The 12,194-nt window shown below is 45.3% G+C and overlaps 5 protein-coding genes across 5 annotated transcripts; 2 read left to right on the forward strand and 3 right to left on the reverse strand.

The window, feature by feature from the left end:
- Nucleotides 1–1,398: 1,398 nt before the first annotated feature.
- Nucleotides 1,399–3,786, forward strand: C8R40DRAFT_1112879 (uncharacterized protein). Its single transcript, XM_046228430.1, has 9 exons — nt 1,399–1,535; nt 1,599–2,029; nt 2,085–2,105; nt 2,162–2,182; nt 2,235–2,352; nt 2,404–2,625; nt 2,677–2,943; nt 3,006–3,392; nt 3,588–3,786. The coding sequence occupies exons 1-8, from the start codon at nt 1,517–1,519 to the stop codon at nt 3,290–3,292; spliced, it is 1,386 nt and encodes a 461-aa protein (XP_046084722.1). The 5' UTR covers nt 1,399–1,516; the 3' UTR covers nt 3,293–3,392; nt 3,588–3,786.
- On the reverse strand, nt 3,447–5,357 carry C8R40DRAFT_1172421 (glycosyltransferase family 22 protein; the record flags this gene model as incomplete). Its single annotated transcript, XM_046231849.1, has 6 exons — nt 3,447–3,786; nt 3,838–4,491; nt 4,537–4,695; nt 4,747–4,880; nt 4,935–5,039; nt 5,091–5,357. The coding sequence occupies 6 exons, from the start codon at nt 5,355–5,357 to the stop codon at nt 3,447–3,449; spliced, it is 1,659 nt and encodes a 552-aa protein (XP_046084723.1).
- Nucleotides 5,358–5,469: 112 nt separating this feature from the next.
- C8R40DRAFT_1172422 (uncharacterized protein) lies at nt 5,470–7,786 on the forward strand (the record flags this gene model as incomplete). Its single annotated transcript, XM_046231850.1, has 13 exons — nt 5,470–5,698; nt 5,751–5,818; nt 5,864–6,220; nt 6,276–6,314; nt 6,365–6,480; nt 6,545–6,677; nt 6,732–6,831; nt 6,888–7,095; nt 7,161–7,238; nt 7,301–7,313; nt 7,373–7,498; nt 7,557–7,622; nt 7,676–7,786. 13 exons carry the CDS (start codon nt 5,470–5,472, stop codon nt 7,784–7,786), a joined length of 1,644 nt encoding a protein of 547 aa, XP_046084724.1.
- Nucleotides 7,787–8,027: 241 nt separating this feature from the next.
- Nucleotides 8,028–8,688, reverse strand: C8R40DRAFT_1172423 (uncharacterized protein; the record flags this gene model as incomplete). Its single annotated transcript, XM_046231851.1, has 2 exons — nt 8,028–8,488; nt 8,538–8,688. 2 exons carry the CDS (start codon nt 8,686–8,688, stop codon nt 8,028–8,030), a joined length of 612 nt encoding a protein of 203 aa, XP_046084725.1.
- A 1,360-nt stretch (nt 8,689–10,048) lies between these two features.
- Nucleotides 10,049–11,176, reverse strand: C8R40DRAFT_374826 (uncharacterized protein). Its single transcript, XM_046234868.1, has 4 exons — nt 11,037–11,176; nt 10,931–10,989; nt 10,642–10,874; nt 10,049–10,588 (listed from the first exon to the last, which is right to left on the reverse strand). The coding sequence occupies exons 3-4, from the start codon at nt 10,802–10,804 to the stop codon at nt 10,128–10,130; spliced, it is 624 nt and encodes a 207-aa protein (XP_046084726.1). The 5' UTR covers nt 10,805–10,874; nt 10,931–10,989; nt 11,037–11,176; the 3' UTR covers nt 10,049–10,127.
- Between the last annotated feature and the right edge of the window lie 1,018 nt (nt 11,177–12,194).

Genomic DNA, 12,194 nt, shown 5'->3' on the forward strand with positions numbered 1-12,194 from the left:
ATGTAGAAAACAGAGCATGAACAAAAACCATTTTTACAGTAACATTTGGATGAGGTGGTTGGACATTGAAAAGGATGTAATAATTGGAGCAATGAGTAGATGGGAGACAAGCCAGGCCAAGAAGGAAGCCATGTTGTAGTATAATTGTGATATGAAATGAAACTGCATCAATTAAACTTGAAGATGGCAAGAAACCTAGCCAAGCAAGGTGATAGAGCCCATAAATATTGACTGACATTTGTTCATGTTGGGACATATACTCTGTATGTATATACAGGCCTACTTTGACTATCCCTATCTGTATATGCCATCTTTGATTACAATACTGTACAGTATAAAATAGATCATGCTCACATTGTATTTGAGTCCCTCAGTTGCTTTACTATCAACCAAGGTGAGCTTTAGTATATCCAGAAGACAGTCCACGTGCTGACTGCACCATAGATTAAACTTATACTAACAAGTACCTATATCAATGACCAGTTGCTTCACTATCAACTAAGATCAAGCTCATGCTAACAGTTCAAGTATATTCAACTGAAGTACAGAATTGATGTGTGAATGGATATTGTCCTTGCACTAGTCTGATTTTAATATTTCATTTATTGCTTTCCCCTTTCCAGAGCAAATATTTCATTTATTGCTTTCCCCTTTCCAGAGCAAATATTTCTGCTAAGCATCTACATAAATTACTGGGTGCTTCCAGCTGCTCTACCTAGCCGAAAATACGGGTTTTGCAGATGAAAAGATCTTTAGAGTGAAGAAATGATATTCATGATTTGTGAATATATTACCACTTATATACCTAAAAAAATGACATAGTGAGTCTGTATATACATTACATGAGATATTGAGAAACAGTCAAGGTAGAAATGAAAGAAATAACACCCCACAAAAATTAAAATATGTTGAGATGAGAAATTGATTCTGTGAAATATCATATGTCATGCCGAAGTGATTGCTGATGCCGGGTTATGTCAGTCAGTGACAGTCGGATGCCACAGTGGATGCCTTAATGGCAGTTCAAATGAACTGCCATGGCTTTTGCGTCCCGTGTTACTGAAGACTTTTGGAAAATTGATGTAAATTTCCGATAAGATAAGATTTGTGACTTATGGAAAGTATTACGTAGGGGTTACATGTAGCCTTAGTCCTTTTAGGACACAGATGAATATCATCTTGTAAACTTGTAAACTTAGTATGGAATAAAACTTCCATGAAAGGAAATTTCTTTGCATAGGTTCATCATAAACAACCAGATAAGTAGACAATCTTATATCTTATGCTTTAGCCATTTCATGTTAATTTACCGTAAGTCTCATAAGCCACAAAAACTTATGATAATTTGCACCCCAGTGTGATAGATGCTTTCGGAGATTTCCCGGAAATAAAATTGGCCCATTAATATTATTATTAATTATGTAAGTATCGCAGTCACGGCGAACACGTGCGCCGCGTTGAATGTTCGTCACGGACCGGTGCTGAACAGTGAACACTGCGATTGGCGTTTGCAGGCATGTCGGACGACGACCTTGGTGCGCGAAATCTGTACCGCTCATGCTCCGCTGCTGTTCGCTCACCGACGTCTTATATTATAGGTGGATATGGCACTCCTCCTGTCCGTCAAGCGAAAACTCGTGTTTCTCGCTCGCAAGGGAACCAAGTTGCAGGCCCCTCTAAACCTAGCTCTAGATCAAGGCAAAAACTGGTTGAACTTCATCATCATGAAGTCATCGATGTTGACAATGGCCAGAACGAGGATGAGCTTGGATCGACGACGTCGATCCCTACCGCTCGCGGGATCCATGTAGGTCGCAACAATACGAAAGTCAAGCCCAAGTCCGCCCGAGCAAAGGGAAAGGCCAGAGCACAACCTCTAAACTCGAATGGGAACATGGGGGGACCTGGTGACGATGAGTTGCAGGTTGTGGAAGAATCAGATTATGAAATGGGTGGAGAACTTAATGTCGGAACTTCTCGGTCAACGATGGTAGTAGGCGAAGCGGTTGAACGCAAGCAATATAACGAGGTGCTGTTATTTAATGTCGAAATCTATACGTTTTATTTGACGTAAGGTTATGCAGCTTGAAAAACGTCTCAAACGAGTGTGTAAATACTTTTCCTTGCGCATTTGCTTCCTAACAATCTAGACCCACTCCAGGAAATAAAAGGCCGCGAGGAGGTTCGCTCACCCATTTGAATTCCTACAATTTGCATTAAAGTGTCTGTCCTAGATGGAACAACGCTGCGAAGATTTGACAAAGCAACTCGAGAAGATTATGCGGGTGAGAGAGACAGAAGCCGAGGCTCTCATGCTTGCTCAAAAGGAACAGTTTGAGGCAGAGATCGCAGGTAACGTCAAATTTTTTGAATTTCGAGCTTTTTCTCTGATGGTAATATCAGCCCTTGAAAGGGTTAACAAGGAGTTGACAACGAACCTTGCTAAAGTTGAACCCCTAATGCGTTCCGGTAAAACTTCCGTCCTTCATCTTCTTACACGTGAAGCCGCGGATGAGGAGAATCGGAAGATTGAAAATGAAGTATTGGCCTGGCGGCAACAATTCGAGGAAGCACAGGAAATAATCAAAGAGAAAGACCAGTTGATCAAAGAGAGTGCACAACGAGGTGAGCTGATACTATTCAATTATTAACTCAGCATTGACTTGAGGAACTTAGAGAAGGAGGTCGTTTTTGAGCTGGAGGTAGAAAAGAAAAATTTCCTGGCGTACAAAGCCAAGACACAGCATGGCTCTGTCCGCCCACAAGGCGATGTACTTGGATCTGACAAACCGCAGAATCTTCAACTCGTGCGGTTATACGAAGATTCAACGAATTTGCTCATAGTGGGATTGAAACCCCAACGTTCACAGTACCTCAATTTTGATGACTGGACCGCGACTTGTGTCTTTACTTACGTGTCTAGCCACGATGCGAAAAGACATAGTAGGTGTCTCTTTTACCCCCACTTTCAGATTGCGTCGTATTGATGTTGATTGCTGCTACAGGTCTGAACTTTATGTTGATCTGTCGTTGGGAGAGAATAGATCTTGAAGACGATACACCGGTCAAGAGCAAGAATCAGCTCCACGAGATGATGTACTACGAACCTCTTGAACTGGACAAGGAGTCTGAAGAATTCATTGAACGCTTGCAACATATGGGGACCGCTTTCTCGTTTACCCGGGATCAGCTAGCGTTGTTTTTGCGTACGCTTTACAACACCCTCGACGAGGCTCTTCATGCAGGCCCGGAAGTTCCAGAGGAAGAAGTCGATGTGGAAATCATCGAATAATTATATACACACTCTAGATGTATGATATACTCCACCGGTGCTTCACTGACGATGCGATGCTGAGGAATACGCAACAGCTTCACAACTAACTATAAGAAAGGTATGAATGAGATTCCAGATTGGTTATGAAGTTCAAGGACAAGTTTTGAATACGTCAACTCTTTTCTCGCCACTTCCATATTCTGACCGCACCTTTCCTTGTATCACTGTCTCCTTCCCAAGATCTCCCACTTTTCCACACTTCTTCGTAACCTCTCCCCACTAGATGTTCCCTGACTCCGTGTTCCTCCAACAGAGCACCGAAACACACTAGATATCTCGGCCATTCGTGGAGCCATGCATCGTCGGATATCGATTGTCCTGGTATTGAAGCTGGGTGCGGCGACTTTGGAAAGGCAGGGTTTACGTGATTAGGGAAACGGTCTAATAGATATTGATGAGGATTAGCGAAGAATATATTGGTTTGATCGCGATATGCGCTGAGATTTTGGTTGCTGTGACAGGTGTTCAACGATGTTGGTTATATAAAACAACGAGACGCTCACTTCAGCGGAGGCTCACATCCCAAAGCCCATAGACCGCCATTCGCGAGCTGAGGTCGATGCAAATATGCATGACCGGGTGTAGAATGGCAAGGCATTAAGAACCCTACAACACCGCCGCGGAGCTCGTTTTCCGGTATGTTCCTGATATAGGACATTACACTGAGAGGTCCACTACAATGAACAAACACAATCCATGCTGATATGGGCAATGTAACGAGCAGTAAACCAAGAAACGCTCTCCGAATGGGAATGCGTTGGGTGTTGGACTTCTCCCTGATATCTACCTTGTGCGAGGATCGTTCAACCAAGGATTTCGCAGCCAAGATGTGCAATATGGGAAGAAGGGGATGAATGAACCGCCATTCTTTGTGCCCAGAGAGGGAATATACACCGATAGTCCAAACGATTACTCCAAGGAGTGTTTGTAAGGCGGGATTCCCAGAGTATATTGTCGACCAGATTCCATCCAGGACGAAAGGTAATGACGTAGTACACAAGATTGGAAGAGCTTGAGAGAGGTAGTAGTGCCATGGGCTATTGCCGTAGAACAGAGAGACACCTGAGAGGTTGGTAACCAGAAAGCTGAACGGAGTGAAGGTCGGCTGCGCGTAGTATATCGTATCCAAAACGAAGATTATTCCTATTGTTGCGCCTCTAGAACAGATGAGATTAAGACCTTGGATGTATTTGCACGCTCACCCTATGATCACAATGTCAAAAGAGCTCATTATCAATAATTTAGAATTGGACCGCATCTTCCAGAAAAGGGAAGGAAGAAGAAAGGCCCAAATAATCGTGTTAGTGATTCTAACAGAGCATGCCATTGCAGCAAAGAAAAGCATTTTCTGGATGTCCGATCTGACAATTATTGGTCCGAGACGAACTTGGATCGTGCGTGAGGGAACGTACCTTGTTTGAGCAGCGAAGAAGCCATTCCACGGATAGTAAGTTAGCGCTATGGTGGTTAAAGAAGTTTCCAAAGAGTTGGACAGGGATCTAGACAACGACAGGGCATGGAAGAGCGATGTTAAGGAGAGAAACAACTACAAGATTTTGGTGATTGGATTATTTATTCCATGAGGCAGTAGTTCACGTACCGCAGAGGACACGTAGCGTCCTCCAATCGTCCGACGCGTAAGTTTGCAAAGCCAGATGTCGGTGAGAGCTGAAAACGAGCCGTGTAACACGCGCGGACTGTTGACCTAACAAGTCGGTCACCTGGGCACAACAAGCTGAACGTCTTGTATACACACCATTAGAAAATCACCAAGCCTCCCATAGCTGTCAACGCCTGTTTGCTTCAAGATCCAATATATGGGCACGTTCAATGCCGGATAGACGATGCTGCGAATTGGTTGAGGACTAAGCCATTCCCAAGTAAGGTGACCATAGCCAAAGACAATGTGGTGCGCAGGTTCAAGCGCCTGGAAGTATTCGTCAGGTTGAAAGACTGTTCGTGTACAAAGTGCGATAAATATTCGAATAACAAAGGCAAGCACTGTGGTGGTCAAGAAGAACATCTGAGAAAGGAAATAACGGATCATCCGATGTGTCTTCCGGAATCCGGCAAATATGACTAGAGTCATAAATCAACGGATCCGGCCTTGATCCTGAAGGTCTCTTCTTCTGGAAATGTCACCTTCCGCGCCAAGTGCAATTGAAGAATATGAAGCAAACAGAAAGGAATTGATCCTCGCCGACAGAGCTCAACGCGCAGACCACAAGAAAGGCCAGCTTTCTGAGCTAGAGGTTTTAGCTGATAAAGTCATTCGAGAAGTCCGAGCCACTGAAGCTGCATCTATCTGGAACCGAGAATATGAAGGCATCCCTCATCCATTCCCCGGCATGGAATTTCTAACTGGTATTTCTCCATGCATACCCCAACAAATGCATTAATTCATGGATCAAAACAGGTCGCAGTATCATCGTGCAAACGAAGCTGTTCAAAATCTTGGGAAAGGGATGTCTACCCAGATTTACCGTTGGATGATGAATATAACGATGACCGAACTACTGTATTCATTAGATGCCCAAAGGCGGACTCCTTCATGCACACCTTGACGCGACTGTCAACGTGTCGTTCCTTTTGAAAACTGCAATGAAGTACCCTGCTATGCATGTTCGAGCTTCAACAGCTCTTAACGCAACCAATATAGGTCATGTTCTTCCAGAAATGTCGGCTTTGCCCCAACATCTTCGTACAGCCGGCGAAATTGCTTTGACCAATCACGATTATATCCCTGACACTTGGGTGCCCATGCTTAAAGCCCGGGAAAGCTTCGATCCCAAGCTTGGTGGACCGGACGGCTTTGATCGTTGGATCACTGCTGCTCTGACGATCAATCCTACTGAAGCATATGTGACGCATAACACGGTTACAAAGGTCTGTTCTTACTTTCTTTTACTTATTTGAGGTATCCTTCCTGATATACTTCCAGATCTGGCAAAAGTTTCAAAGCACCTTTATCGTCAGCGCAGTGCGTCGATCCGCGCCCCCATATATGCTCCAAAGCTGACTTCCCGGTAGCCCCTTGTGCGATACCAGCCGATTCAGAGGCAATATATTCGAGAATTTATCCTCAGTTCCATCGCAGATGGAATATCTTACGTTGAACCCAGAATTAACTTCCTCAGGGACGCAATGTTTGTTCTCTTGGGCCTCGATATTTGACATTGATTCGATACTAACCTGAATTCATTCCAATAGACCTTTCATTGCTGAGGACGGTCAACGGCAACTTGCTCACAGGGAGGTATTGAAAGATTTTGAGGACGTAGTTGGCGAAGTGAAAGCGGAGCTTAAAGCAAAGGGTAGAGAAGACGATTTTATTGCCGCGAAGGTCCGTTGGTATTCCAGAAACTTGAATGTCACTGTGATATACCTCAATCCTCAGATCATATATTCTACAATCAGATTTATCACACCAGCCGAACTCGAGTGGTATCTTCGGGACTGCATTGCTCTGAAAAAAGAATTCCCCCATCTCATCGCCGGTGTGTTGCCCCTTCTTCTTCTGGTTTTACCTCGGTTGCTAATTCCCACTCAATAGGGTTCGACCTTGTTGGCGACGAAAACGTTCTCAAACCCTTGACTTATTACCTCGAGCCTCTCCTGAAGTTCCGTGAAATGCAAAAAGAAGCTGGCGTCTCAGAAATACCTTTCATTTTCCACGGTGGAGAGACCTTAGGTGACGGGACAGAAGCGGATATGAACCTCTATGATGCGATTCTGCTAGGTACCAAACGGATCGGACATGGGTTTGTGGAGGTTCGACTGTTGGGACCGGGCGAAATGCTGAATGGCGATCCACTTCTATACTTAGGTTCTCCTTGGTCAAACACCCGAAGCTGATAGAACTCTGCAAAGAACGCGGGATCGCAGTTGAAGTATGCCCGATTTCGTACGTGTATATACATTTGACTTGTGCATACAATCTAACCTGACAGTGATCTCTGTACACAGGAATGAAATCCTTGTGAGTTTGCGTGACGACACTTCAGGCTGACAAAGTGAACTTCGAATTCTGTATCATAGCGGCTCACGTCTTCAATGCACATGCACCCTCTACCTGTCTTGTTGAATCAAGGAGTTTCCGTCGCTCTCTGCTCCGACGATCCGTCCGTATTCGGGAACATGGGTTTGACATTTGACTATTTCCAAGTGAGTAATCTCCATTCCCCTCAATATATCTCACTCCATACGTTCTTCCTACTCGAAGGTTCTAGCAGCAAGTGAAATCACGGGTCTTATTCAGCTCGGGGAGATGGCTAAGGATAGTATCAAGGTGTGATATATAAATCCTTATGAAGTTTATCCTGTTAATGAAGACATTGACAGTTCTCGAGCATGGAACCGGAAGAGAAGGCGCATGCTCTCGGAGCTTGGCAGAAACGCTGGGAGATATTTCTAGAATACGCCGTAAAAGAGGGTCAGAAGTTCCTCACTTAGGTGCTTGTGACATTATTCGAGGCACCGGTCCTTAACGACACAGTCCAGTCGCCACGTTGAAGGAGGGACAGGCTGGATTTATCCTGTACTATCAGACTTACCAAGGAGTGATAAACCTTGCTTTGATCAACCGACATCATATTTAGTGTCTATACAACTACTGGTACAGTCAAACGATACTACTCGCATTCAAGAAGACGTTCCGTCAAGCGTGAGCCATATCGCACTTGAATTTCCCTGATCAGGGCTGCAAGTCGACTCCCCAAACGGCTTTTGATACCCTGGTGTAGTTATCATCATACTCCTTCTTGTACGCAGCTACCACTTCCTCAGTAACATGACCCTCTGTTTTGAGCAGTTCCAAGACATCCGTAATGTAGTCCAAACAATTACCTCCCTTCACCGCAGCAGCAGCTTTCATCCTGATTGCTTCAACCTTTGTAAAGGCCGTCTTCTGATCAGCGGCATCCTTGAACGTGGCTTTACCGAGGGGCTTTATCTTGTGGGAACTGGAAAGCTGGTGCTGCACTTTGTCCCATTCGTAATGTGAAGTTGTGAGTTTGCTCTTGAATTTATCCATCGTCGACGGGTCTCGGGTTCCAGCTTGGAAAAGAGTGGGCCCGACGTCCACGAACCAGTGCTCTGACTTTCCGACGCCGTCGATGACAAGGTCAACATTGACCTCTAAATTTCGCTTGTAAACTATTATGGTCAGTCAATATCTTCATCGACCGGCAAATTTCTAACTCACTATGGGGATCAGCGACTGCTTTGGAGCCAGTGTGTCGTTTGTATTGGAGATCGACATTGGAGCTGGGTACCGGGGAAGCCGACACCCATATAAGGCTGGCTCCAAGATACAAAAGAGTAGCAAAACGCGAGGGAGTGTTTTGAAAGAACATGGCGTGTTGGCTTAGGCGTGTACTGGGTACGGGATTGATAAAGTGACTGTCGTTGGGACTTCGAGGAAAGGACCTAGTCACAGATTAACAATCAACAAACAAGATGTATATGTCGAAGACATACGAAGGTGATACTAGTAACAATTGACCAGCAATTCTACTAGGTGTGAAAGATGATAGCTATCGTATCATACTGGGTCAGTAGGAGAAACAAAACCTGATAGGAAATGGATCGCATACCGAACCAGCGCTAGAGGTGTGTGTTACCACTGTTAAGAGTCTTGACAAATATTGACGTCCATGATATCGAGCACAGTACTATTATTTATACCCCCTGGGCAGCCTCTGGCATTCCGGAAAAAATCTACTATTCAAGCGACAAAGCGGGCCTGGATTCTCTCTTCTTTCAAACTCAGTACCCACTTCCCGAAATAAAGTACTTGTATAGCCATTACGCCGGTGTCAGGTAAAGAAGCATGTGTATTTCCAGGTGCTAACCTATGCAATGAAATGGGAGACCGCAGTATGTATTACACAGTGTACTGATGAACACTCCGATCTGCCACAAAAAACACGCAGGGAACCTGGTGATACGCAATTGTGTAACTCAATTCAAGGATTCGGTACCGTTTATTGAAAGTTGTGACAGAACAGATGAAGACAATTTGTGAAGATGATTTATTATGGCGGGCCGCAGCGTAGTGGGTTTGAATGGCCGACCAAATGAAGCTCCGAGGTCCAGCTTGGTCCAGCGAAAGTGAATCTCGCTATAGTGAACGCTCAAAGAATCACTCAAACAACACACATAGACACAAATTAATTCATCACCTGAATGGTTGAAGTCTGGCTAATCTCATGGCATAGCTGGATATCGATGCAACCTAAATCGCGATCGAAATTTACAAATTTGATCCTGCATAGACAATTTCGGATATCCGCAAAACGTTCTGTGTCCAAACTCCATACAAGGTTGCTGATATTTACGAGGAGAAGGGAGGGGAGGCAGGGGTCATACATTTCAATGTAAGGATGGGGAGTCAAATCCATCGACGAGGGGTGGCAGATGTACTACGCACGTATTCCGTCAGGAGAGCGCCTAAAAGTTACCTTCGGGAATTGCTCATGCATGCCGCGTGGAATATGTCAATATCAAGGTGTTTCTCACAAGAGGCGGGGGCGAGGAGGAAGATGCCGTAGCCAGGCCGTAGCGGCGACGGACCACTGGAGAACAAAAACGGACTGCCAAAATTTTTGCAATACCCTCATGAGCTCCTGAGCTATCCTGAATCGCCTCACTCGTGCAATGCTCGATTATTCGTTGTCATTGCGCATCCATTATCCATGAAGGTAAAACTATCAAAACAGTAGGGATCAATCCCTTTACTTCAATCACAATCATAGGGCTTACACAGGCTTACACCCAGACACTGACCCTGTCATCATGGCCGCAAGTCGACTCCCCAAACGGCTTTTGATACCCTGGTGTAGTTATCATCATACTCCAGCTTATACGCATCTACCACCTCCTGGGTAATATGGCGCTGTTTCTTTTCCAGTTTCAAGACATCCATATTGTAGTCCATGCAGTTACCCCCCTTCTTCGCAGCAGCTTTTGTCATCCGAATTTCTCTGATCTTGGCAAAGGCTTTGGCCTGATCATCGGCATCCTTGTATGTCGCTTTCCCGAGGGGTAAGATGTAGTAATCTCCACCAAGCTGGCTCTCAACTTCGTCCCAGTTGTAACTCGAGGTCGTAAGTTTGCTCTTTGTGGCATCCATCGTTGCGAAGTCTCTGGCTCCAGCTTGGAAAAGTTGAGGCCCAATTAATAGGTACCAGTGCTCGTTTTTGCCTTCGCCGCCGATGACAAGATCGACATTGACCTCTATTGCTCGCTTTGAAACTGTTGTTGACAGTCAATACGTTCGTTCATTTTCTGGTGAGCTTTCAACTTACGTTGAGAATTAGCGAAGCTAAAATCAGTGCGTCGTTCGTACTGAGCGATATCGACATTGGGGTTGGGTACTGGAGAAGCCAACACCTGGATGGATGCCCAAAGAAGGGTGGCACCAAAATACAGAAGAGCAACAAAACATGAGGACGTGTTTTGGAAGAACATAACGTGCCGGCTGAGATTCTAGGTATAGGAATACTAAAGTTCTTGTCGTTGGAACTCCAGGGGAAAGGACCTAGTAACAGATTGATTAACGACATTCTAGGAAGAATCATGTCTTAGAAAACATACTATGAGCTTTGATAGTAGCACTTGACCAGCAATTTTACCACAGGTGCGAAAGAGGATAACTGTGATTGTGGGTCAGTGGGGAGCTAATGAGGAAAGGCTTGCATACCGAACCAGCGCTGTGTGTGTTGAGAGGGTTGGAGGATGCCATAATCTATAGCACAACACTGGTATTTAAACCCCTTCTGTTGGATACTAGCCTTTACGGTCGGATACTACTTAGCGGTCGTGCAGGTACAGGCAGGTACCCAGCCCGACAAGGTTAAACTAAAAGTATATGTCTATAATCGTTGGGCGAGTCATAAGTACGCTGTTGTAAGAGAGGTATAATGACTGTTCGATCCTGCTCATTGTAAAAGCCAAACGAGAGCCGATGGTGCCGTCCACAGTCCTTCAACATCTCTAGGCCTCACCCCCTGGGTCGCAAGCAGGAACAGCCTCCTCTAGAGTCTCTACCCCTTGCATCGCAAGTTAAAGATGTTTAGGAATAGTCTATCCCCCTTTCCTCGGATAATTAAATGAGTAGTGACCAGGGTCAAATGTCCTCAAACGTGTCTGCCGGAATGCGAACCTTGCAGCCGCACGTACATTTTCGCACTTCTATCAAGTTACTCCTGGCAGGAAGCAAAAAACGTAGCCCCACTTTGTTCTTATTAAGCCGTTCTGATAAATGTATGTTATAATGCCACTAACCTATACGAAGGATCACCGGCACCTCTGGTGAGTAGTGTAGATCGGACGACAGTGCACTGGGACACCGGAATCTCGATGGTCCCGCAGTGGGAAGGTTTCGACGCGACCTATTTGTTTATTGCCCTGGGCGTCCTCGTCCTTGAATATGGCACGTACTGCGCAATAGCGCCAGGCAGCGCTTGCGGCGGAATGTGATACACTTTGATTAATGAGGGCTGGCGTTGGGTATCGTACATATGTATGCAGAATGTTCAAAGCACCAATGAGATGGTAGTAACGAGTGATTGAATGTGTGTGCAACACAGCAGAGGAAGCGTTCAAACGAGTTGATGTTACTGTAAGAGCGCTACAGCTTTTGGACGATGATGAGGCTGATGAAAGTGATGTGAAATTCGGAGTCAGAAACGAATGGGAGAGAGTGAATAAGGATACTACAGTACGGGGCGGTAGTTGGTGACGAACGGACGGGACTATATCCGTTACGCAGTCAAGGGTTACGGGTGAGCAAGAGGGGATTGGGTCGTAGGGGAGATTAAATAGAGAAGGTCTACTCTGACAAGGCAGACGGGTCAAC

Source organism: Lentinula edodes (genome assembly GCF_021015755.1).
Source record: "Lentinula edodes strain Le(Bin) 0899 ss11 chromosome Unknown C8R40scaffold_25, whole genome shotgun sequence".
Classification (NCBI taxonomy): Eukaryota; Fungi; Basidiomycota; class Agaricomycetes; order Agaricales; family Omphalotaceae; genus Lentinula; species Lentinula edodes.

Bases quoted from the DNA above. Each gene is read 5' to 3' on its own strand.
- C8R40DRAFT_1112879 (XM_046228430.1), top strand. The intron at 2,106-2,161 runs GTGTGTAAATAC...GACCCACTCCAG, and splicing joins TTGAAAAACGTCTCAAACGA to GAAATAAAAGGCCGCGAGGA. The intron at 2,944-3,005 runs GTAGGTGTCTCT...TTGCTGCTACAG, and splicing joins CCACGATGCGAAAAGACATA to GTCTGAACTTTATGTTGATC.
- C8R40DRAFT_374826 (XM_046234868.1), bottom strand. From the start codon at position 10,804: ATGTTCTTCCAAAACACGTCCTCATGTTTTGTTGCTCTTCTGTATTTT. The intron at 10,589-10,641 runs GTAAGTTGAAAG...TGTCAACAACAG, and splicing joins TAGCTTCGCTAATTCTCAAC to TTTCAAAGCGAGCAATAGAG.